Source organism: Ceratocystis lukuohia (assembly GCF_044167205.1).
Source record: "Ceratocystis lukuohia strain C4212 chromosome Unknown Supercontig5_pilon, whole genome shotgun sequence".
NCBI lineage: Eukaryota > Fungi > Ascomycota > Sordariomycetes > Microascales > Ceratocystidaceae > Ceratocystis > Ceratocystis lukuohia.
Genome location: NW_027263524.1, coordinates 3,264,369 through 3,289,497, shown reverse-complemented (window position 1 = coordinate 3,289,497; position 25,129 = coordinate 3,264,369). Strand labels below are relative to the sequence as shown.

Sequence of the window (25,129 nt, the reverse complement as noted above, 5' to 3'; positions counted from 1 at the left end):
CAAACTATGGCCCCCCCCCCCCATCCAAAACACAATCTCCTGCACATCACACACACCACCAAACGCAGGACAGCCTTCGTTCTCTGTCTTCTCTTCCAGCTTCTCTCTCACGCACGTTTCTACCTGATCGGCCCATTTTGTTGCAACTCGCACTTCGCTTGTGCCTCTTTTTTGTTCGTTTCTGTCTCCCATCCCCCCCCCCTTATCAATATCGAGCACGGACCCTCCAACGGTGAGATCGGTATAACACAACAGCATACGTGGATGCAGACGTAGACGTAGACATAAACACACGTTCACAAACACATGCACTCACAGCGAGATCATCGAGGGGGAAAAAAAAAGAAGAAAAAAAAAGGAATGATGCTTGAGCGTTTCAACAACTAGCCTGCCCCTTCCTCCCCCGTCTGCCCTCTCAGAGAGCTTGTCTCCATGCATCGGTCCGTTCTTCTCCACCGCCCCGCTTTCCAAGAGGAGCGGACAACGGGGCAAAAGCCAGCACGAGACAAGTAGTAGACGCCGGGTCTTGCCTCGTCCACACTCTCCCCATGTCTCCTTCCCCGCTCCCCCAAACTCAGATGGCATACTTTCTTGTCCGCTCGCGGGCATTGGCTTCGTACCGCGCACGGTCGGTCTTGTACAAGTGCGCAATTTCGGGCACAAGCGGGTCGTCGGGGTTGGGGTCCGTCAGCATAGAGCAGATAGACAGAAGGACTACACATAGGATATGGTCAGCATGTGGTGAGCAGGGACGTGAGGCTGGTCCGCCGGATAGAATCCAGAGACCCTCAGTGCATGGATAAAACGCACCCTTGGAGATGGTCAGCGCAGGACTCCACTGGTCACGCAGAATATCCAAGCAGATGCTGCCGCTTGAGTTGATGTTGGGATGGTAGATTTTGGTGGAGAAGGAAACCTTTGGCGGCTTGAACGGATAGTCTGTGGGGAAGTGGATGTCCAGGAAGAAAACGCCGTCGGCGTACGGTGAGTCGGTCTTTTGAAATAGGAAATGTCAGCATGTGTGCAGAGACAAGATGAGAAGAGAACAAAAAGCTTACCGGACCCATGATAGTCGCCTGCCAGTGGAACTGTACATCACCAAATAATCGCTTGTTAGCAAACCGTAGCGACGCGGGGAAAGCAAGGCCGCATGTGACATACCAAGTCATCGCCAGCCGGGCCGGCTGAGCACTGCGAGGGCGGGTCGCTATCGGGGGCACATGTGTTAGCCAGGCTGTTTTATTTGTCCTTTGGGGGGGGGGGGGTGGTTGTGATCCTTGTCTCGTGTGTCGTGCTCGTCCCGCACAGGAGGAACATGGGGAATATTGGCATAAACTCGTTTTTGAGAAAGTCGCTAGCCACAACCATGGTTCAATATGAGGAGCTCTATAGGCCGCCATATCTCGGTGGGTGGTCCGGCTGCTGGCTGGCAGACACGGCCAAACTAAGGCTGAGGTTCAGCCCCGCCCCGCATCAAGCAGCCAAGCAACCCCACATCGAATCCAGGAGCCCAAGTTTTTTCTGACATCAGCCTGGCCCAGCCGCGGCAGACAGCAACAAGGAAAAAAACGGCTGGCTGAAACATGACGCATTGCATGTGGCCAGTAGGGCGTTATTGTACTGGTGGTTGGCTTGTCGTTCGGTGCGGTACGAGAACGGAGACGGGGGATTTGGGGGAGGGGGCGAAAGACACAGACAGACGCAAGCCAGAACATCAAATCAAGGGCTGTCAGGTTGGTTGGTTGGTTGCTTGCTTACCGGCCGAGGTCGGCGAGTTCCTTGTTAATACGCTTCAGGGCCATTGTGAATGTAGGAATGTGGTGATGGGCTTGGTGCTGGCGTAGGTGGTGATAATGTAGCAGTTGCTGGAGTCGAGGCTATAGCGGAAGCAAGAATAGATATAACTTTCGGTCAGTAGGTTATCAATGGGAAGAAAGGAGACAAGAGCAAGACAGAGAATGAAGAATGTGGAACAAACAGCCAACTGTGCTGGTGGTCCAGTGTTGTCCTTGTTGGTGGGCTGCTATACCTGGACGCCGGAAGAAGGCAGGGAAGGGCAAGGCAGACAGACAGCCACAAAGAGGTGATGGAATGGAATAGAACACGATAGAATCCAGCCCGAAAAGCCAGACAGAGAAAGGAAAGAGCGGAAAATCTTGGGACAAGGCTGACGGAGGAAGGCGGAAAGAGGGACGTACACTTGAAAGAGGAGTTTTTCTCTGCACTACGGGCAAAGAAGAGACGATAAACTGACGATGGAAATTGATAGAAGAAAGAAGGAAAGAAAAAGGAGGAGGAGGAGAAAGGAAGCAGGAAAGGAAGAAAAGGTATCGTCAAGCAGCAAGCCCCCAGTGCAGAGCGAAGGCAGTTTGGGGGGGGGAGGGTGCACCCCTCTGGCCCCTCTGGCTGTAGAGCCTTTCCCCTCTGGCTCCACCAAACTCTAACAGCGCTGCAATCTAGTCTATTTCCGCGTCCCAAGATAAATGACGACGGCAGGATAAAGCGATGCTCTCATCCTGCGCACTGTACATGGTGCGCAGTGCACTGTACACTAACAAATAGTCTTCCAAGAACGTAAAAAGACCCGCCACCAGTTTTACCTGACTCAACGGCAGCCCCTGAAGAGCGAACAGAGGCTGATCCCCTCTCCTTCGCAGTCTCCACACAGTCTTACTACGTGCACTGTTTCACTGTGGCGCCTGATTGACTGTTAACACCGTGCTATTGCCTCTATGGCCTTTGGCTTCAGCTTGCTTAGCTCAGCAGCAAAGCGCCAGACAGCAAACAAGATGGCAAAAGCAGCCTGCAGCAACATGAGAAAGAAAAGCTGCATGGGATGGACTGTTTGTTTCGCCCAGGGGGGGGGGGTTTCTTTTTTTCCTGTTTTTGTGGCAGCCCGTTGGTTTCTCTGGCCTTGTCCTTCTTTCTGGGTCTGCATAGCTTGGCCGGTCTTGTTTCAAGGCCTGTCAGCAAGTTGCCTGACTTTAGCCTGGGTCTAATTGCTGCAAGTGTTTCTTCTTCGTTCTGATTGGGTCTCCTGGTATATCTATGCATGTATGTACGAATAGCTGAGCTGGCCTTGTAGGTTATCTGCCTGTATGTTGTCTGTCTGTCTGGCTGTCTGACTAGACTGCCGGACTGGCCAATCAACTTCCTTCCTCCTCAGACAAACGCCTGTATTCCAGTCATAGCCCGTCCAATAATAAGCCCTGTTCAGCATCCCCGGATTAGCTAGTTAGCCACATGATCAACAAGGTGCGTTCGCTTAGTCATTGGCACAACTCACCGTGAATGTCGCTCTGGCCCTCGTAGGTCTGCGTGACGAACAGGTTCGCCACATGCCGTCCGACATGATACTCATCACTGACAGCATTTCCGCCAAAGATCTCCTGCAGGCTGCGGGCGCCTCGCAGCGCTGCATCGCAGTTCTGTCGTTTAATGAGGCTAATCATCTCGGGCGTGGAACGGCCAGCATCCTTGAGCCGCCCGACCTGCAACGCCGCCAGTGTCCCGTAGGCTGCGTCGGCAGCTGCATCGGCCAGTTTCTTCTGCACAAGCTGGTAGCGAGCCAGCGGGTTGCCCTTGAACTGGCGGCGTTCAAGCGCGTAGGCACGAGCACGTGCAATGCAATCCTCGAGCGCGCCCATAACGCCCAGGGCAATGCCATAGCGCGCGGAGTTGAGGCAGGCGAAAGGGCCCCGCAGGCCCTCGATGGTTGGCAGCATGTTGGCGGCCGGCACGGGGCAGTTGTCCATGTGGATCATGCCGGTAATAGAGGCACGTAAACCTGTCTTGTCTGCGATCTTGGGCGTGTCGAGTGTTCCAACGGGACAGTCCTTGCGCTCGACCAAGAAGCCGCGGATTTTGCCGTTGCTGCTGCTCTCGGGGTCCTGTAGCTTGGCCCACACCATGAGCACATCAGCAATGGGCGAGTTAGTGATCCACGTCTTTGAGCCGGACAAGAGGAACATATCCTTCTGTGTAGGATGCGGCCGCGCCACAGCCTCCATGCTACCCGGATCACTGCCGTGGTTGGGCTCCGTCAGACCGAAGCAGCCTACCAGCTCGCCTGTAGCCATGGCCGGCAGGAACCGCTCTTTCTGCTCAGAGCTACCCCATTCGCTAATCCCACCCATGACCAACGACGACTGCACCGACATTCCTGAGCGGTAGCCGCTGTCGACGCGTTCGACAGCTCGTGTGATTAGCCCGTTGGCTACAGTGCTTACGCCAGCGCAGCCGTAGCCCTCGATAGTCGACCCTAGGAATCCCAGGCTGCCCATTTCGCGGAGGATTTCGCGGTCGTAGTTTTCATCACGGTAGGCCTCTATCGGTTAGGGGGGGTTAGTGAGTAGCAAGCAAATGAGGTCAGACCAAGCCCATAGGCCAAAAACAGCCAGTTATCACGCCATCCTCACAAAAAGGAAACACAAGTGAAATAGAGGGCAAGACTCACGCAAAACTCGCGGTTGCAGCCTCTCCTGTGCATACTTTTCCGCTGTCTCGTAAATAGCCACCTCATCCTCCGTCAGCAAGCTCTTGCTCAGTAGCGGATCCTCCCAGTCGTAGGCAGGCTCGCTGCCCTGTGACGCAAAGCCCCGGCTCTGGATACCAAGCAGTGAGGGCCCGGCTGATTGTACGGAAACGGCTATCTTAGCGTCTGGGTGCAGACCCGCCTGGGAGAGCGGGAGATGAACGCGGGCCTGGCTCTGAGAACGGCCTGCAAAGCGCATGCAGAGAGCGCGGACAGCAGTGGGGCGCATTTCCGGGGCGTATCTATGAGTATGCAAGTATGTGTCAGTAGTGTGTCTCAGTCTTGTATGTGCGTTGCCTATAGACCTATCATTAACAATCCAAGTTGAGGCGACCGAGCTAGAACAGCGAAAACAACAACAACAACAACAACAAAGAAAACGAAAGGAAGATAAAGTGAGCGATTCTCCAAACCCAGCCTCAAACGACTTAAGTTCTAGTTTGCAGCCACTGGCTGTTCTCCGAAATCTTCCTCCAACAAGTAATTCCAAACCCCATGATCCGGCTTCTCGGCTTAAAAGCTCCAGCCAAAGTGGAGAACTTTATTGTGCCCTCCTTTTCCGATTTAACCCTAAACACCAGTGATATTAACCCTGTTTCAGACATGGAACTGTTCTTTATTAGGACTAGTCACATGATTTCATGAATTGTCACTTTACCTTTATTTGCATGCTTCTTTGAACTATCAAAGGGTCTCACTTCACATGCATCTGACTGATACCAATGAGGTGGGTTATGACATAGACTGGAGTCTTCTCACTAAGCATTTAGTGCAGAATAAGGGTGAAGAGTTAGAGTGAGATTAGGTGTAAGACTGATGGTAAGTATTGACTTTATTCAAATAGGCTCGAGCCAAGAACCAAACGTGTATAATATGCATGTATCACACTCCCCCTCTTCTCCAACAAAGCAATAAAAAAAGACGCCAAAGAAAAACCGACGGACTTGGGGAGTTTTTAACAGACTTTGTCTTTTTTCTCCCTTCATCCCCTCTTCTCCTCAAGCGTACGTGTACGTATACAACAGCGTTCATACAAAGCAAACCCAGAACAAGAAAAAAAAAAAGACAAATCCCTAGTAAATGAAAACAAACAGGAGAAATAACGCCACCCAATCATGAAAGAATAAAGAAATATATGCAAAAAGGTTTTGCAAGACAAAAGACCAAGAAGAAAAGTGATAATGATATGAAAGAAAAGAGGGCCAAAAAGAACCAGGCATTAATGACAGGATGTCATTAAACCCGGAACTTCTTGTTTAGCAGGCCGATAGCACGTGCATCTTGCTCAGCCCCTGAAGCGGGTCCGATGCTGCTCGTCTTGATAGACGGTAGAGTAGTGGTCTGCTGCTGTTGCTGCTGAACTGGAGAGTCATCATGATGAAGCAATGCCGTGAGGTTTGACTTGTTGTCAGAGCTGGCACTGCGGGGCGGAGAGTGCGATAGCGACCGGTATGATGGCGATCCCGAGATACTAGGCGGGGCGCCACTGGCAGAATTGGCGCCGGTGGGAACAGCGTTGCCAGACACAGGCGACACGGTGAGCACGGGAGCCTGCATAGGCGGCTTGCCGTTTGCAACAGTGGTAATCGGAGGAAGGGGACCATGGGGGTTGCGTGCCGGGCCATTGTGCATGCGGGGGTCAATAGGAGCAGGCTCATGGTGGGGGTGCTGAGAATGATGCTGAGGCTGAGGCTGGGCTTGTGACATATGCGGGGAGTACTCGTGGGAAGAAGTACGCACAGGCTCGCCACTAGACTTGAACGGTGACATAGTCGTCGGCACGGGCGGTGGGCCTTGGGGGTAGAGGCTGGATCCGTGCTGAGATGTAGCAGATACCGGCGTTGACGGCGGCGGGTGGCTGGAGTACTGGGGCGAGGTGGGGGGGTACTGTGATTGGGGGGGCATGTGGTGGCCGTTCATTGGAGGCTGAGCATGCATGTGTGGCCGAGAGGAAGATGGTGGAGGGCCACCATGGTGAGGCGGCGGCGGCACCATGTGAGGAGCATGTGGAGGTGCGGAATAGTAAGGGGGGGCTGCTGAGTATGGGACAGAGTTGTACGGAGGTGTAGCGACGGGCGAGGGCGGATAGGCGCCATAAGGATGTTGGGGGGGTACTGGGGTGGCTGAGACTGGTAGGGCGACATGTGAGGCGGCATTTGGCGGCCATGGGCAACATGACCGCCGTGGAGATGCTGCATATAGGACTGCACAGCAATGGGAGCCTTGTTCATGACAGCAGGCGAGCCGCTCTCGCACCACGTAGTGTCGGGGTACATGCCCTTGGGCGGCACTATTTGACGCAGAGAAGGGTCTGTGGTGGGCATCATGAGGTTGTGGCTGCCGGGGCGGGTGTAGTAAGAAATGAGGTGTAGATGTTGGCCGTTTTGGGCTGTTATGGAGAACGACTGCTTCATCAGGCCGTCAGGCTTGTAGCGGTATCCCTCGGGCTCATTGTTGTCCTGGTCCTCGTCGCTACCGCGACCAGAGTCGGGTGTCCGACCAGCATTGCGTCTAGGGGCCGACAGAGGAGCACCGAAGCCGCTGCTTCTCTTGCCCTCCATTTCGCGGTAGGTCAAAAAGCTGCCAGATACTCTGCTGGCACTCCAAGACTTTCCGTCAGTCCAGCGACGCATGCCAGCTTCCCGCTCGTCCCAGACAAAGACAGAGCCGGGGCGGATGGCTTGACGCTCCTTTTCAGAGAGACGACGCTGTACACGAGGCAGGATGCCGACGCGACAGGCCTCGAAGAGCTTGATGGCATCGGCGGGAGTGCGGACCAGGCCATAGTAGGTTTCCATTCGGTTTGGCATGTTCACACTCATGAAGTGTGTATGTGGAAATGTAGTTTGCTTTGGTGATACGCACGTATATGGATGGAATAGGGAAAGACGGCTGTCAAACGGACAATGCAATAGCAACCAGAGGTAGAGTAAAGCACTGTGAATGTGGGTGATGTGTGATTACGCCGGAGAGAGGAGAAGGCCCATGGATATAGGGATATAGATATATATATATAGATATATATATATGTGGTGCGGGCTGGGTCTGGACGAAAGCAGACAGTCACAAGCTGAAAGCCGGAGACGTCCCACAAATAGTAGAAGCTTGTCCAAACAGCTTAGCCGGCTGCGTTGGAGGAAAGCAGCGAGTTCGAGTGAAGACGGCGGCTATAATGGCAGTCAACAGCAATACGAAATGAATCGACGAGGCAAGACTATAGACAGTAGACTGGCTTGGTGTTGCGAATGCTCTCGGTAGCGGCAGAAGGCGACGGGCGATGCTTTCGTCGAGATATTTTGAAGTTGCTCGACAATTCAAAAAGGGGGGGGGGGGGCAAATAGAAGAGAGTTCTTTGCTTTTCTTGGAAACGAAAAAGAAAAAAAAAAAGAGATGCAAATGCGGGAGAAAGAAAAGAGAAGCAAAATATGAAGAATTAAGAAAGTGATTTTGAGAATGGAAGATCGGGAGAGACTTGTATCTCTGAGTCTGGATGGAAGATGCGGTTGACGGTGCTCTTATAAGGAAGAACCAAGGAAGAAGGAAAAGCGAAGAAGAAAAAAAAGAAAAAAAAAAAAAAGAAAGGTCTAATAAATAATAAATATAATTAATAATGAAATACGAAATACTTGGAATTTACTGTCAGCCAGACTTTGCTGGCGTTGGCTGTTGCCTTTCTGCTCTTGCTCACGCTCTCAGAGTCACGCAATAACGAGACAAGACAAGCGGCCGAACAGATTGCGGGGCGTGCATGCAGTAAAGGAGTAAAAAAGAAAATAAAGGGAAGGAAGCTTAGCTTAGAAGGCAAAAGCGAGAAAAGAAAGAATAAAAATGAAAAAAATGAAAAAATGAATTAAAAAAAAAATGACCTTGGCCTAGGGAATAACTATAAGAAACTTTATTGATAATATGGAGTTGAAGAGGATCAGCAAAGCTCTTCCAGTAGCTTAGGGGAAGGAAGGATCCTGGAAAGAACGAGAAAAAAAACAAGTAGACATCAAGATAATGACCCGGTGCAAGGGAGGGGCGTGCAAAATAGCACCAGCACAACACAGCACAGCACTTGGGCAGGGCAAGGGCGCTATTTGAGTGCGTTTGCAGGTTGCAAGACTTGTGGGGGGGAGGGGCGTGAACACCCACGGCCATTATAGCAACTGCGTTGTTTGCGACCCTCCACAACGAGCACTTGCAATCAATCGGTCTTTCTACTCAACCTGCTGTATTTCTGGCCCGAGGAGGCGTGCGTGATCGAATGCGAGAAGTGGAGCCCAGATAGAGCCTTCGTCAAGAAACACAGACTATATAATCGACCACTAAAACAGCCAGCCCAGGTAAGCGTCGGTTCTTTAGCTTACTTTCTTTGAATCTCATATTTGCTTATGTCCTTGTCGGGATCAGTTGGGTGAGCAAGTTTAAGCTACATAAAAGCTAGATAAAATGCGATAAGGGCAGGCAGGGCAAGGGCAATAAAGAGATGGGCTGCGCTAGCTAGCTAGCTAGCTAGCTACCAGCCAATAAAGGCCAAAATTAAAATCAAAATGCAGAAGGAGGCCCTGTTCTGGAAGGCAAGTGCGTGTTCATTTGCGTTCATTCAACAAGAGAGCCAACTCTGTCAGCAATACGGCCATGGGCTTGGCTTGGAGGGAGGCAAAGCAGGAGACAAAACAGCAGCTAACAATGGAGGGACGGGGGTAGCAGACCAGGTGACGGGGCGACGCTAAGTGACTGACTGGCTGACTGACTGACTGACTGACTGACTGACTGGCTGGCTGGCTGGCTGGCTTTGCCCCAGGACGACAACATCGACAACAACAAAGCCTTCTTACCCATCCACCCATCTGACGCTCGCCTCCTTTTCTCCTCTTTGTTCTCTCGGTTTCTATTTGTTATGTCCTTCTCGTACAGTGTTTTCTTCGCTTCTGCCCACTCCTGCAATGCTTTTTCTTCGTCTTTTTCGTTCAACCTGCCCCTTCCTTGGAGCACGCACGACAAATTTAGCTCATCCAGCTAGTTCCTCTGCCCAAGAGAGCCACGGGCAGACAGGCAAAGAGCAGCAAAATAAAAAAAAAAGAAAGAAACCAGTAACCAAATGGAAGAAAATGGCCCTCGCTGCTCGACCACCATATCGCACCGCCGCAGTCCGCTTCCACCGCCCGTCGTATCGACGTCGTAAGTGGTTCGTAAGTGTCGTAAAGTTTTAAATTTGTCGTCTTGTTCAACTAGACTCTAGCCTCAAAGTTTGCTTCCCTTCTTCCCTGGCCTGGCCTGGCCCGCTTCTTGTCCGTCGTCCACGCCCCAATTAAGCTTCTTCGCTGCTTGTAGCATGGATTAGGCCGCTTTGTTGGCTAATGAGGATTCGCATGTTACAGCAGCAGAAGGCCGGCGGGCTTTAACAAGTTGGAGTTTGGGGGCTCAGGATTCAGTATAGAGCCACCGGATAACCTTGCTCTGGCTCTTGCAGTTGCTCTTACGGTTGCTCTTGCTCCTAGTTTCGCTCCTGCTTTTGCTGATGCTAACCCTAAGACACAGCTCCGACGCAGCGCAGCACAAGACTCTGGCGCCTTTCTCCGCCTGTTTCTGCGGTGTCTCTTGTTGTAACTCTGCGTCTCCCGCGCTGCTCAAGGCGCGAGAAAGATCTGCAGAAGCCCAGGAATTCTAAATCGACCTCGTTCCAAGTATGAAACGCTCCGTTGATTTCTAGTCTGTATCCATATCGGCGATCGGAAACCCTCCGCTCCGATAGCAGGTTGATTCCTTTATTTTTCTGCTGTTTTGTTGTTTGTCCTTGCGCAGGTTTCATAAAGTCACTGACGCATTACGCGGCCTTCTTCTTTTCATTTTTTTTATTTTTTTTATTTTTTTAATTTTCCTTTGACCTTGAGCTAGCCCGTCTTGCTAAAGCCACACACTCACAGCCACAGCCACATCACCCCCCCCCCCCCCCCCAAAAAACAAAACGAGCCCAAACTGCCCCCTAAAAGAAGTACGTAGTTGTCGTTCAACCCGCAAGAACTGTATTTTTTTTTTTTTTTCAAGGTTTAGTCCCAGGACGACGAAACTGAATGCTTCTCCAAGGTATCTTGCCAGCCTGCTTACTGCACATCGTATCGACTCCATCTCCAAGAAGAAGAGAAGAAAAAAAAGGATAAGCACGGGGGACTGTGAAAGGCCATACCCGTTCACCAAGTGCCGCCCTTCCGGGCGCCGCCTCAACATCATGAGTACAGCATAGCCCGCAAGTACATATACCATGCACACGCCAATACAATATTTTGTAGCTGTCTGTCTCTGATTCTCAACAAACTTGCTGTTGCCTACCGCCTAGTGGGCGTCAGCCACAGAAGTCAGCCACAGAAGAGGCAAAACATTAATACAAAGAAGCTTCTTTCTTCTTTTTTTTTTTTTTTTTTTTTCTCTTCACAACGCAACATCCAAACTTGACAGGTTGCACAACAAAAAAAGAAGCCTAACATAATTAGGGTTTTGCAGGAGAAAAAACAAGCAACAATAAAAAGGTAAAAGGTAAATCTTTGGGGATCTGCTTAGGGCCGTGGTCTTGAGCCTCTTCTTTTTGCCGAGCCCCTAGTCAGAGATAAAGACGTGCAACAAAGCCACCCCCTCTGTCTAAAAACCCCAGCACCCAATATAATGGACAAGTAAAATATACGTACATTTGGGGGTGGCCAATACGCAAGCAAGTACAATAGTTCTTACGGTGACCCAAATGCCTGAGCAGAAGCGGGACGACAGCAGCGTCGGGGTTTTAAGAAGCGGAGGTGGAATGAATGGAATTTAAGAGCTCCGGCCGCTCCTGTTCTTCTCCTTGCCCTTCCATTCTCTCTGATGAGACCGGGCTATGCGTCATGACACAGCGAATGGCCGTTTTCGATGTACGTAATTACGGAGTTCTAAAGACTAATCAACGCAAAGGGCTGCGCTTTTTCAAACTTCTTGACGAGTTGTCGCTCGTTATCTATGCGCATTGTTCTTCGTCATCCGCCTGCTTCTTATCTAGGCAAATAGGCCCAAAGAAAAAGAATAAAAAGTCTCTCGGGCTGTGTTGATTGATAGCATAGCAAAGACAGGAAAGAAGCTTCCTTCAGCAAAACAACACTTGGAAATAACCGCTCCCTTCCCCTGCTCCACTTTAAGCCGCTGTCGTCTGGTCTTGCTAAAGAAAAAAAAAAAAAAAAAAAAAAAAAAAGCATGCTGTTTGTCTGGAGGCATGCACTTAATTGCAATTGCACCTAAATGCAGGGCATTATAGTGGAAGCGCCGCCTGAGCAGGAGCTTGCATCAACGCTGACTGCGGGGGGTTGTATTTACTCGGTGCCTTTGTGATGTGATGTGAGAAGAAGAAGAAGAAGAAGAAGAAGAAGACTAATAATAACAATAATAGAACACGCACACATTCACGTCTACACGAAGAACGCTGCGAGTGCTGCAAATGCGTAGCCTCAAGCAGCCCTGGTTTCCTGCCAAGCTTGCCCTGATGGCTGCTGGAAAGCCTCCGGAAACCGCGGCTGTTGTCTTTTCCTACTCCCCCCTCTTCTCTCTCTCTGCTTCCTTTTATGCAGCGCACGCAGCATGCAGAAAGCAATGAGAAGTAAACAAGAGCAGTGATTTCCTTCCTCCAACAGAGCCAAGAGCATAGAAACGTCCGACAAAGAACCCAAAAAAAAATGAAAAGGGAAATAACAGATGAACAGCAGGGAGAGGAGGAAAAAAAAGAACGGCAATGACAACATGGAAGACGGTGCGTTTCGCATATAAGCGTATATGCGTATTCCTCGTTTTGTGTGCCCACCATTATGGTCTATAATAGGCCACACCACACTTAAGGCATACATGTAAATCAGTAGACTTGCATTGTTGCATTTCACATACCAGTACATAACAATGGTTCGATTCGGTTCTGGAAGGAGCAGCAAGCAGGCCTGCAGTCACCCTTTCTGTGTTTTCTATGATAACAAGCTTAATAATTTTATTTCTCCACTACTGCGTTTCTGTGTACCTGTAATTATGCGATGTTATCTGCTTGCTGGTGCTGGTGCTGCGCTGCCTGCTGCCTGCTGCCTGCTGGCTCTCGCCTGTGCTTGTACATGTATATGTACATGTACTTGTACTTGTACTTACTTATACCTGCTCGTTCGATACAATCAGGCGCTTCCTTTTCTCACGCTCTCCTTCTTTCCCCTTGCTCCTTTTTGCTTCTCCACGCTCCCCTTGTCTAACCTGTACCTTGTAGGTCTCTTTTGACACTTTCTTTTTTTTTTTTTTTTTTTGCGCCCTATGAACATGAGCAGGCGGATTTAGGGAAAAGCTTCCTGCTCGCCAAGACACACCCCCCCTCTTTTTTTTCTGCGCTGCCTCGCCTTCTCTTATTCTTGTTATAGGTTCTTGTCTCCTTCGACGTACAAATAACTCTGATTCCTCTTTCTCCCCCCTCCCCCCTCCCAAGAACCACAAGAAATAATGCTTGGCAATCAAGCATGCAGAAAACCAGGCGACAGAAAAAGAGACTTTCGGAGGACGGAGCTACAGAGTGATCCGCTTCATAAGCACTATTGTTTCTGAACATGGTGCCTTTTTCAGAGCCTGTCCCGCAGGGAGGGCGAGGAGGAAGGAAGGAAGAAAGAAAGGAAGAAAAAAAAAGAAAAAAAAGCTAATAACATGACCGAATCTTCTGGCCTTGCAACACACTTCTCACAGTCTGAGCCGTCTGGGCCTTGTGACGGATGTACGTACGTATACACGTATTTGATACATTTTACATCGCATTGCTCATGTGAGTCTATGCATATGCATGTATGCACAAGAACTTGTGATTGCCTTTGTTTCTCACCCTCCATTCTGCTGCTCCTGCTCCTGCTCCCCTCCCTTATTCCATTTCCTTTGCCGGCTCTTTGTGAGATGGGGTCAAAGAGGAAGAAGAAAAGAAAGAGCAACAGCCCCTGTTCGCTCTGTCCAAGAACGAATAGCGGGCTAAATGGATGCTTTCTTAGCAACTTGGCAATGCCACGATCTAGGCAGCGACTTTAAACCCGGTTGCATGCTAGTTGCCCTTTCCATATTTTTGGTCTTACTCTCTTGCTGTCTAGTCCGCCTGCCCGCCCGCCCGCCCGCTTGCCTTCTTCTTGCAGACGAAAGACAAGCCGTTTGTCAATGCGACGGGGTGAGGGGTTTGTTGGGTGAGCTGAACTAGACTAATTTACTTGCCTTCTTACCTTCTTACCTGCCTACCCACCACGTAAGCCATGACATACATGTGTATCTGTTTCTTTCATCTGCCACAGGCGGTTCTGGTCCCAGCCAATCATTGCTCAGCAAACCGTCCCCGTCGCTTCCATCCATAGCCCACAGCCCACAGCCCACAGCTCACAGCGTGCTTGCACTTTGTCCTTTCTCCCTCCTTCCTTCTCTTCCCCCTACAAACATCCAACGAGCCGGGCTTCCCAAAAATCCAAAACCCGAGTTCCAGCTTCCCAACTCTAAATCAATGTCAGCCCCAGTTTTTGTTCACTTGTCCGCCCTTGATTCCGGGGCTTTTTTATACTTTGTTCGCCTTTTAGTCTTGCAAGGAACGACCGGAGGGTAAAAAAAAAAAAAAACACACACACACACACACACACACACACACACACACACACACACACACACACACACACAATAAAGCATCCTTACAGACCAATAGCGCCCTGCTTCTCGCTGGGCAATAACTGGATGCACTTCCTTTGAGCTGCATCTTGCTCTGCCGATTGATTCTGTTATTTTTAACTGGCAACTTCCCGTCTTGATTCTGCTATGCACCTTTTTGCCACCCACTTGTGGATTCCAAACACACAGACAATGACAAGGCACCAAGCTAAGGCCGAAATAAGCACCCGAGAACGTCTCAGGCTTTAGTTGGTACGCACCTGATATTTCTCCTGCTCTTGCCCTTCTGCTCTGTCCTTCTTCTTACCCTTTCTCGCTGGCTATATTGCGACTTTTCGCTACAGCCCCCAGATATCCACGCAATCCTCAAGAAGTACCGATGTTACTTTTTTTTTTTTTTCTTTTCCTCTTCCTCCGCCTCCTTTGCCATTCCTCCCTTCTCTTTTTCCCTCTCCCTCTCGCTGTCTCTTTTTTTTTCTGCTCTTGCTTGTCTTGATCCTTTCCCACTCCTCTGAAACTGCGACGGGCGATCAACGAAACCTCCCAAATGAAAAAATAGAAATAAAAAGAAGTTTATTCCAGAGGCGTGCGCAGGGCCCAAGGCGTGTGCTTAGTAATTTACATGGAAGAAAAGAGGGGTACGCTGGTTCTTGCTCACACTGGCCTGCTTAGTCTGGAGGCTTTATTTGTGTCTTTGGCTTGCGTGTAAAGTCGCTCTGAGAGGGGGGAAGAACAAAAACGTAAGGCCATATGGACTGGACTGGGTCGTGCGTGGCTGATGTTGTTGGCTTGGCTCGATTTGACCTAGCTGGCTGACAAGCCTAAAGAGCGTGTTGGTGCTGTTCGCTGGTGAATGGGTGGTGTGATAACAACCTAAGGTGTAAGAAATAAGACAACAAGACACCTTTCGATTCATAGGAATTTTGGGTACGTCAGATATTTTTCTTGTCTTGCGTGATAAGCATCTTAATGCTTATCACAAGCACCAGACAAACTCACCAAAGAAAAAAAAAAAAAAAAAAAAAGGCGAGTCAGATCTTAGGGTTATACAAGACATGGGTTTATATTAATGACATCTTACATCTTACGTATCTCGACAAATCTAGACCTCCAACCACCACCCAAATCTTTCCAAGGAAGGAACAACCGGGTCTATTAGGGGAAAAAAAAAAAGAACAAGACAAAGACAAAGGGCAGGGCAAAGCCTCTTATTTTTTCTTCTTCCTCTGCTCTGCTCTACTGGATCTCTCCAACGGCCGCCTGTTTGGTCCATTTTGCCCGCTCTTTTTCTCTTCTGATACCCAAAATAAACACGGTGTTTGACTTGGTCTGTAACCTAGAGCGGGTTTTTGCTTGAAACAAATAAGCTTGAAAAAAGAAAAGGGAAGGTAGGGAAAAGAAAGAAAAAAAAAAAAAAAAAAAACAAAAAGACCTGGGGGAGCTGGGGGCTTGTTTCTTTAATTGGGGCGTGGCTTTGTTCGCCCTCCTTTCCTTCAACCTCACTCCATGCCTGCCTGCCCCATTATCCCTCTCTTTACCTCATACAGGCTTATTATTTTTTCTTTTCTAATTGTCATGTTCTTTTGGCTGCTTTCTGCTTGGTCCCTCCACCTGCCCACCCCCCTTCCCTCAACCTTGTTTCGTTCCGCCGAGCAAACGGCCGCGACGGGCATACAACGGGTTCCGTACCCTTTCGCCAGTGCTCTGGGGGCACTGCGTTGCACTTACGTCGCCTGTTTCTTGTCTTTTCTTTCACTCCAGGCGTAGGTGAGGAAGCACAGGATACTAGGGGGAAATAAACCGGAGCTAAGCATTGCTAACGGCGACCCTCTTTTTACCAAATCTATTCACGGGCCACTTTTAACTCAACTCCACCTAGACATCGGCCTCCGGCTTTGGGAGAGGGGCCATACGAGCTTTATTTAGACACATGACAAAGGACAGCAAGAACAGAGAAGATGGATGTGGAGAACAAAATGGGGGGGGGGGGGGGGGGGATGGCTGGTCGGTTGCAAAATCACAAGGTTGCACACGCCAAGACAACCAGCAGCACAGCTTGGGCCGAGTGCGCTTGTAGGCTGCGGTATTCGCAGATTGCACCTGGGTCACCGAGCCTGCCCAATCCACCTGGCAAGTGCGGACAGCAAACATTCCCTAGGGATATGACGATCACTAGACATTAACTTGCCTGAGCCTGGCTTGCACTGCCTCGGTAGGATTGCTTGAAATGAAGACAGACAGACAGGCAAAGACAGAAAATGGGACGTCCTAGTGTATTGTATCTACATGGCCGCTTGGGATGGCAGGTATAGACACCCTAGGGCAAGCAACAGCCCAGGTGTAAACGCCAGGCCTATACAGGCGTGATTGCACCTCCGGGTGTTATGCGTATGCGTGTGCGTGTGCGAAGCGATTAGGAGGAAGATGCATGGATAGCTAGTAGCAGCTAGTCGTAGGGGAACTTGCGGCATTCGGCTACCTGGGCGGCACAAGCCCCCAACAAAACCGTCGTTGTTGCAAAACATGTAGCAGTAGCGACAGGTTGACTTGCATGCATGCATGTACGAATGTATGTATATCTGTAGTGTCAGCCAAGGGATAAATGCGAATGCGTTGTGTTGAGCATGTTGCGTGCGTACGTGTACGTATGAATAACACATGTCCCACATAGGTAGTACGTATGTAGCAACATCAGCGCACCACCCTAACCGGCTGCTACTAATGGCATAAGGTATTGGATACAAGATGAGGCATTTCCATGTTTTGTCTTTCACACAAGCAGACCAACAAGCACGGCACAGGTTCTCTCCTCCCCTCCCCTCCCCTCCCCTCCCTTCCTCTTCCCCCCCCGGTTTATTGATGATTGGCCAATAGCGAGGGCAAAAGAGAGGTGTGCTATGGATGGCACTGTCATATCCTATAATCACCTTCCCCCCTTCTCTCACGATGGCGTCTTTTTTTATTTATTTTTATTTTTATTTTTATTTTTATTTTTTTCTTTTAGCTAGATAGCGATTGTTCGTAGAGACCAGGAAGACGAGGGTCGAAAGCCATTTACCAACAACCAACTGCCCTGCTCCCTGTATATTTTACCTCTCTTTTTCTTGCCCTTGTTTTTTTTTATCCTTCTTTTCCTCTCTCTGTTTCCCGTCCTTGATTAGCCGGCTGAGTTTGAAATGCCCGGCCACTTGGTCTTGCTCTCAGTCCGCGGGCACCAGGTCGGATCAGATATCGGGCGTGTCCAGGCGTGCGTGTGTATGACGGGAAGAAGAACAACTGGCCATCAGGCTCGGTCTGTTCTTGTTTTTTTGTCTTGTCTTGGTGTCACCCTCTTTTTATTCCTCTGCAGGTTGCTGGCTGTCATCGCCTTTGGGCTTTCGTTTCTCGAGAACATTAAAAACAGTGTGATTCACTTGTCACAATTATCCTGTACCTGTACCTATCTGTCCATTTATCGTGTAATCTCTATCTGAATCTGTACCAAGCCAGTACATTTCTGCGTTCTGTTGATCTTGCTCTTTCTAGTGGGTGGCACCTGTGTAAGTCTATTGAAGGAAGCAAGTACAGTGTGGTACGTATGCAGTTACAGATATGTGTACTATCGGTTCGTTCGTTTACGTATTGTCGTACCCACCAACAGGCTGGTCCCTGCTTTGCTTGTTGCAGGCGAAATAAAACAAAGCTCACAATAAGCAAGTAACAATAACATAAAACACGGCCTCGTCCCGACTATGGACAATATGGGCTGCTCGTTGGCCTGTAGTGGGTAAAGCTGCGCTCGGGGGGGCTTGGGTACTTGCAAGCCTGTCGTATGTCCTATGTTTCGCGAAGTTGGAGTCGGGTTGGAGTGGGTCCGTCTTCGCCCTTCCCGTTCCTTGGCCTGTGCATTTGGAAAGGAAAAAAAAAACAAGGAAGACAATGACAATAAGGCCTAATTTGCAGCGAGCTAGAGCCCCTAAAAACCAAGAGCAAATGTGCAAGGCTGGGCCACATCGGGACCGGGCCAAGCCAGGCTATGTTTACGGGGCAGGACAAGGGCAAAGGGCAGGGCCAGAAGAGACATATAGCTGTTACATTGGACAGAGGGGAGGGAGATAGAGAGACAAAAGCGAAGGCCAGCCAAAAAAAGCAAGGCCTTTGAGGTGTGTGTGTGTGTGTGTGTGTGTATAGGTGCGTGTTTGTATGTGCGTGTGTGTATTTGTAATGTGTGTGTGGGTGCGTGTTTAGTGTGCATGTGGGGTGTTCGTGGCTCTTCGTTTGATGTTTCATACGACTGCGGGCCTCTCAACAAACTTTTCAAAGCAACTGCAGAAAAAGGCGATATCTGACTGCTACTAGGATGTGCAGTTTTGTTGACTCTCGCTCCCCTAAAGGAAGGAGGTACGTAGGAAACAAAAAAAAAGGATAAGCTAGTGGACAAAGGTCCAGAATGAGCTTATATTGGGCTTTCTAACTGGTTCTGGGCTAGCAGCTAACATGGACGTGTGTTCTGCTTCATGAGTCTAAAAAAGGATTATTTTGGTGCCAGTTTGTTATGGCGTAGTGCTAATTCAGCCTTCGTCTTTTCTTGCTGCTTTTTTTTTTTCTCTTCTCCCTGACTTTGTATTTTTCCTTTTTATTTTTTTTTTCTTCATCATCTTAAAAAAAATATTCCGACCTGCCAAAATGTCGACTAAAAGATTTAAGCTAAGAAGTTAGAAAGAGCTTGGCTTTCATTTTAGCCCGTGCCCCACTTTTGTATAACGTAATTACTGGTACAATACAGCAACGTTTTTTTTGTACATTGACATGGATAACACGTAGCGAGGTGAAGGGAAGGACGGGAAGGGGGGCTCGGCGACGAATAGATGTATGCAATGACGAAATTGATTGGTGGGATGAGGTTGTTGGGCATCTTTGTCTTTTATCCATGCTTTTATGTCTAAATATGTGTACGTATCATTTTCTATATTTCTATCTTTCTATCTTTTTTCTTTTTATTCATGGATCGGCAAGTCACGATCTTAACATTTGTAAACGAGGACCGTATTGGGACAAAAGGCCGCAGCAAAGACCCACGGAAGAATTATAATAAAATCCCTCTTTTCTTCGCCGTTTCCTCCCACCAAAAAATGGAGAAAGCCCAACGAGATAGATAGCGAAGGACAGCAGCCGAAGCAAAGGTCAGAAACAAAGTCGGAAAGAACAAAAAAAAAGTACTCAAACAACTGGCGACTGCCCTTTGGAGAGGAAGGCCCCACTGTTCCTGTCCACTTGTTTTTTGCCTTCTTCTTTTCTTCCTCCTATAGGCTTTCCCATGTTCTCCCTTTTTCATATTTTCTTCCCTTTATTAGCTTCCCCGACTGCTTTGTTTGTTCCCCGCTACTATAGGAGCGTTGAGAGACGATTGATGTTCTAGACCTTTGGGATTTTTAGCCTGGCTTGTGTGAAGGCGGACCATGCTCTCAAGTGACTCAAGGAGGAAGGAAAAAAAAAAAGAAAAAAAAAAAAGGAAACATGTGTATGGCTTTGTTGGCGATTCACATTTTTTGTGCCCCCTCCCAGCATCCATTCAAGTGCACATAGGATTGCAAGGTGCAAAATGGGAGCACCTGCTTTGTTTGATGACTACCAACTAGAACAAAAACTAAACCAACCTAGGCTTTGGCTAAGCGAAAGTGCCACTTGTCTCGCACATGCTTGTTTTGCCTGTTTGGGGGAGGGGCGTGTAGTTGACTGCTTTTTTGGCCTGGAACACAGGGGAAAAACGGGAAAAAGGGAAAGAGGGAAATAAGAGAGCAAGAGAGCAAGATGCATGCAATGTAGAAAAAGGTACCTTTGTGTGCATGTACGATGTGATGTGTGTGAGATGTATGTACATGCGAATATACACATGTATCTGTTTATGTATGGATACATGTATGTCTGGCTGTGTCTATCCAAGTACATACGTACATGATGTGTGTGCGTGTTTTTAAGCATGATTTTAAGCGCTTGGGGCGACAAGTCTTGGCATGTGACCTGGACATCTGGCGGTCTCCAAGGAGCCTTAGAAGAGCAGGAAAAACGCTATAAAAACAGACGATACAACATGATACTAGACCGATATTTGGTCTAAATCTTGTGTACTTTGACACAAGCTTCTGCAACTTGTTCCAGGTTTGCATTCCACAACATTTCTTTTAGGCGAAGGGCATTTTTTCCCTCTTTGTATATGTTTTTATTTTCCCTTGTTTCTTTTTCTGGTATGACCCTATTGAGCTTTAATATAGCGTCCTTTTTTCCCCCTCAGAGAAAACGAGGGAGGGGAAACGGATATATATATTTGGCCCGTCTAGGGAAGCTATCCAAAGCACATGCATGTTTGGTAGCTTCCTGTTTGGCTTGTGATCCAGAATGACGATATGACATGACTGGCCACTAGGAAGCACGTATGTACCGGCCCATGCTTATGGCTGAGTTGGGCTTGCTCTGGCTATCTTCGTGACTGTGTTTATCTCTTCCCTCGCCTTCCCCGTTGAGCGCCAGTGTCCGAAATTGAGTTGGGTTGAATGAGGCGAAAAGAAACACACCTGCCACCTGCCAAGCCGTGAAGAATTTGGAGATGAGAAGAAGGAGGAGGGGGAGGAGGAGGAGGAGAGTGAGGGACAGAAGATAGGGAAATAGGGAAAGAGAGGACGCGGCAAAAAGGGAAAGAGGGGTAGGTGCATATGTTTATCTTGTCCTTTTTTTTTTTCTTCTTTTACCTTCGTATGTGCATGTCTGTTTGTGGGCACATGCAGATTTCTTTTTCCTTTATTCTTTCTGGAGATAAAAACAGGAAGGAAGCCAGTCCCCAACAAGGGGTCCTGTTTATGGGCATATCTTACAGGCGGCATGCGCTAGCTGCTCACTTTATTGATCTAGCTCTTTCCTTACTCTTCCTTGGCTTGGGCTGTCTTAGTTTTTCTCCCCGCTCGTAAGGCAGGGCCATAAGCCGAGAAAAGCCCAAGACCTGTTGAAATGCACCAGCTTGTGACCTTGGCACCTAGGTCTTGCATATGCATGACCTTGTGATGATAGTGGGAAGGAAAGACAGGAGGAAGGGGGGGAGGGGTGATAATCTGTGCCGTGTTATCTGCACGCAGATTGCAACTGGGTACGTACTTGTGAAGATGATACTAGCCGGGCGCTGAAGCCAAAAAGGAAAATCAAGGAATCAGTAAAAAGTGGTCTTTTGCAGCTTCCCTTTTCTTTTTTTTTTTTTTAGGGGGGGGGTCCTCGCTATTCCTTGCAATAGACGGGGCCAGAGATGTCATTGAGATATGCATATTTGTGGGTGCATGCTATACCCCTAGTCAGAGTAGGGTGAAGTATTATTTCCTGACTAACAGGATCAAAAAGATCCCTTCCAACACCCGCAGTTGCTCAGCATGGAATACGACATTGGAAAAAAGAGGGCCAGGCGGCGAAGGGCAAGATCAAAAATAAAAAAATAAAAAAAAGAGTGAAGGCGTGCACCCACGTATTTGTGCGCACACTAATTTCGCTCTTGCCTATACCGCAACGAAAAGAAAATTAGTTGTATGGGTAGAGAGAGCCTAGGGAAGAGCGAACAGGAAGGTGCCATCGACGACCTTGCCCTCGCCCTAATCCCACACTTGGAGATCACAAAATAAATGATCAGTGCATTGCAGTGGGCTAAAAATGCAAGGTGGGAACAGAATACAGCATTCCATGACGAAGAGAAAAGAAGAAAACGAGAAAAAATAAAGCAAAGAAAGGAGAGGGCACGAAAAAAAAAGGCTAAGGACAGGTAGGCGTGTGTGGCGATAAGGATTATGCCGAGGCCGAGTTACGTTCCAAACTCCGGCCGGCCCATAAAACAAACCCCCAAGCGGACACGATGTTACAACAACCGCAGATTGCGGTCAGGAAACAGCATTCAGATTGCTTTTAGCCACCACCAGCAAATGAAGGCTGTTTTCCCGGTGAAACTCTCTATCTCTTGGTTGCTGATGGTAAGCTTGGTGGTATCTGGTGATGCTTTTTACTCCTTCTCTCTTATATATGGGTCTCGGCATTGTGCTAATGTCTTACTGAGCCTCACTATCACTCCCACCCTCACCTGGAGTTACCCTAACTCTACTACAATGCTGGGGCTACGGATAATGTGTGGTTTTAGTACTTGGTATTGGCCTTGGCCTTGGCCTTGGCCTTACCCTCCGTCTTGGCCCTGCCTAGCCTTGGCTTTTTCCCTTCCTTTTTTCTCCAGCTTCTGACAAAAGACTGCTACGCCCGTTGCTATCTGTCGATCAAGCCCAGCGGCGACAACAGCCCCGAAATAACAGTCCTTCCTTGCTGCGTCGCTGATTTGCCGGAACGGCCATTATGTATTGCTTGGTATGGCCGTTTCTCCGATAATACCGATCGATTAAGTAAAATGATATAATGCCATGTTGCATGCAATGCATGTTTTGTATGCCTTGTGGATACATACACAGGGCAGCGAGCAAGAAGCCACAGCAATGGCACACACTGTGAAGCAGAGTGCGGAAAGACTGCCGTGCGGGCGAGGGGGGCAGAATTAAGGCCATTAAAAGAAGCAAGGGGGGCGATGGAAGATGAAGAACAACGATTCGAGGCCAAAACCGAGTGCGAGACAATCAACGTCGAGAAGGGCAGTCGAAATAGCCCCCAAATAAAAGGGGCTCTCAAGCACGCCCTCGTTGGTTGTTGTCGTAAGACTGGCTAGCATGTACGAATAAGCGTATGGGAAATACGTGCCATGTGTGAACGTACGTGTATACACGATGCATTCATTCTCGCCCAGCCTAACTGCTCCTGAAACTCCTCGGGTTCCTTTTTGCCCTTGGGGGTTTGCATGGCTTGGATATGGTTGTGGTCCATATACTACTACGTACGTGCATGTAAGTATGGTGCTTGAGTCTGTGATCTCCCCTCTCTCATATCCAGCATACAGATACAGAAACTGACAAACAGAGCTGCAATATAGCCTCCCATGGCTTGATCTAGAGGCCTTTGGTTAGATTAGCCCGCCCCCAATGCGCTTGCGAAGGCGAGAAGGGTAGGTTGACATCTTTGTTGATGATGGGCCGTACTCGTACTGTCCACCCCTTCCTCCTAGGACTGGCTTCCTTTTCCCATCCTGCTCTCCTTGCCCTTGTGCTTCCTTGCTCTACCCTCCACAGGAAGCTTTTCTGGTTATATTGCTAAACAACGTTATGATGATCTAGTTGCAGACCGAAACACGACAGCAGAAAACATGCTACTTCCAAGGGAGGCCCGGCTATGTTTAGTTGCTTCTGTTGCTGTTTCTGCTGTCGTTTTTGTTTTTGTTATTGTTGTTGTTGCTGTCGTTGTCGCCATCGGCCATGACAATGACCGTAACTGCGACCGTGGCCCTGACCATGACGAGATGAGACGAGACGAGACAAGACGAGCGAGAGGGAAAATAGAAAAAAAAAATACATGTTGCATCTAGAACGCCCGCCGGGTTCAAATCCATGGTTCGTGCCTTATCACTTGATGACCAGCTCCAAGAAAAGCCGCCGTGTCTTATCATGTTGATTCCACTAGTGCCAACTTCGTCGACATATTCTTTGTCTTTTCTCTTTCTCTCCCCTCTTCTCTCTATTACCGTAAACCTCTCGCGTTGCTTCTTGGCCCGCTGTGCCCGTAAGCCTGCTGCCCCCCCCCCTTCTGCTTGGCTTGCCTTGGAAGTCTTGGCCTCGGATTTGGCTAGGGCTGGTTCCTCACTCTGCTCCCAGAGAGGGAGAAGATTGATGTATAGCGTAGCAGGAGATTAACATGGTCTGGTCTTGGGTTAAGTTAGCGGGGAATTGCGTACGCGTCCTGTCATGGTTTTTTGGCTTGTCATGCCTACTAACTGGCCTGACAGTGGATATGGTATAACATAAGCATGGCCCTTGGCTCTTGGCCCTAGTTTTGGCCCTAGGTCTTGGCCTGCCTAGTTTTCATTTTCGCTCTCATTTCCAATCCATTTTTATTTTGTCCTTCCTGTACGTGGTCTCTCTTGCTCTCGGTCTCGCTTTCTCTCTCTTTTTTTTTTTTTTTTTTTTTTTCTTCATCTTTCTCGTTTTCTTTCCTCATATTGCTATTGGCTTAGCCCCGAGAATAGCAAACGAGGCACAATGGGCTGAGGACAAGGCGAGATGAGAGCGAGTAGTAAGAGAGATAAAGCTAGAGCTAGGTCTGGCATGGAGCTATAGAGGGAGGGTTATAGAGACTGGGCCAACTGATGAAAACACGGGTTCTGCGGCGAACACCTAAAGGCAAAGGCAGAGAGGGGGGTGTACCTATTGCACCTAAAATCGCCCTATTCTTCTTCTCCTTGGCAAAGCTCTCGGTTTCTTGGCCTTGAAATCTTGGCTTTTTGTTGTTTGTCTTGCCTAGTCGGGGTTTCTTCTAGGGGAGTCGCTCTTTTCCCTTGAAACCAACGAACCCCCCCCCCCCCCTCCCCCAATTCATTGCATCAACATCTTGTTTCCATTTGCAAGCTTAACATTGGATTTTTTTCCTTTTTCCTTGTTACTTTGTCAAAGCCATGGGGAAAATTGTCTGACAACAAGCTACTGATTTTGGCAACATAAGCGGAGAGAAGGTAGGAGGAGGGATGAACAGGGGGAAGATATCGCCCGCCTTTTCAGAAGAACATTGGAATTGAGCTGCAATAGAGATGGGGTGGCAGTGTTTATTGTTTGCTGTGGGTTATGGTATTTGGTGTGCTTCTTCCTTGTCTTGTTCTGTGCTTGGCCTGACCTGACGAACATGCATTTCGCAGTCTAAAACTGGAGGGACCTTGCTGGCTCTTTCGCTTGCTAGCATTGACTGACCATTTTCACAGGATGACTGTTACTTCTGAAGCCTTTTGTTCTCCTGACCATCGATCCATTGATCCATCCCATCCCATTGATCCATTGGGGCTACGGCCAAGTACTA

The 25,129-nt window shown here is 48.9% G+C and overlaps 5 protein-coding genes across 5 annotated transcripts; 1 reads left to right on the top strand and 4 right to left on the bottom strand.

The window, feature by feature from the left end:
* Positions 1 to 574: 574 nt before the first annotated feature.
* On the bottom strand, positions 575 to 1,802 carry HOO65_050706 (Ubiquitin-conjugating enzyme E2-16 kDa; the record flags this gene model as incomplete). The annotated part of the gene is made up of 3 exons (XM_071003421.1): positions 575 to 994; positions 1,059 to 1,191; positions 1,759 to 1,802. The coding sequence occupies 3 exons, from the start codon at positions 1,800 to 1,802 to the stop codon at positions 575 to 577; spliced, it is 597 nt and encodes a 198-aa protein (XP_070858765.1).
* Positions 1,803 to 3,269: 1,467 nt separating this feature from the next.
* On the bottom strand, positions 3,270 to 4,763 carry HOO65_050705 (glutaryl-CoA dehydrogenase; the record flags this gene model as incomplete). Its single annotated transcript, XM_071003354.1, has 2 exons — positions 3,270 to 4,327; positions 4,457 to 4,763. The coding sequence occupies 2 exons, from the start codon at positions 4,761 to 4,763 to the stop codon at positions 3,270 to 3,272; spliced, it is 1,365 nt and encodes a 454-aa protein (XP_070858764.1).
* Positions 4,764 to 5,770: 1,007 nt separating this feature from the next.
* Positions 5,771 to 6,439, bottom strand: HOO65_050704 (cAMP-independent regulatory protein pac2; the record flags this gene model as incomplete). Its single annotated transcript, XM_071000996.1, has 1 exon — positions 5,771 to 6,439. One exon carries the CDS (start codon positions 6,437 to 6,439, stop codon positions 5,771 to 5,773), a length of 669 nt encoding a protein of 222 aa, XP_070858763.1.
* Positions 6,440 to 6,450: 11 nt separating this feature from the next.
* HOO65_050703 (cAMP-independent regulatory protein pac2) lies at positions 6,451 to 7,344 on the bottom strand (the record flags this gene model as incomplete). The annotated part of the gene is made up of 1 exon (XM_071000995.1): positions 6,451 to 7,344. One exon carries the CDS (start codon positions 7,342 to 7,344, stop codon positions 6,451 to 6,453), a length of 894 nt encoding a protein of 297 aa, XP_070858762.1.
* A 2,286-nt stretch (positions 7,345 to 9,630) lies between these two features.
* Positions 9,631 to 10,129, top strand: HOO65_050702 (uncharacterized protein; the record flags this gene model as incomplete). Its single annotated transcript, XM_071003550.1, has 2 exons — positions 9,631 to 9,700; positions 9,993 to 10,129. 2 exons carry the CDS (start codon positions 9,631 to 9,633, stop codon positions 10,127 to 10,129), a joined length of 207 nt encoding a protein of 68 aa, XP_070858761.1.
* Between the last annotated feature and the right edge of the window lie 15,000 nt (positions 10,130 to 25,129).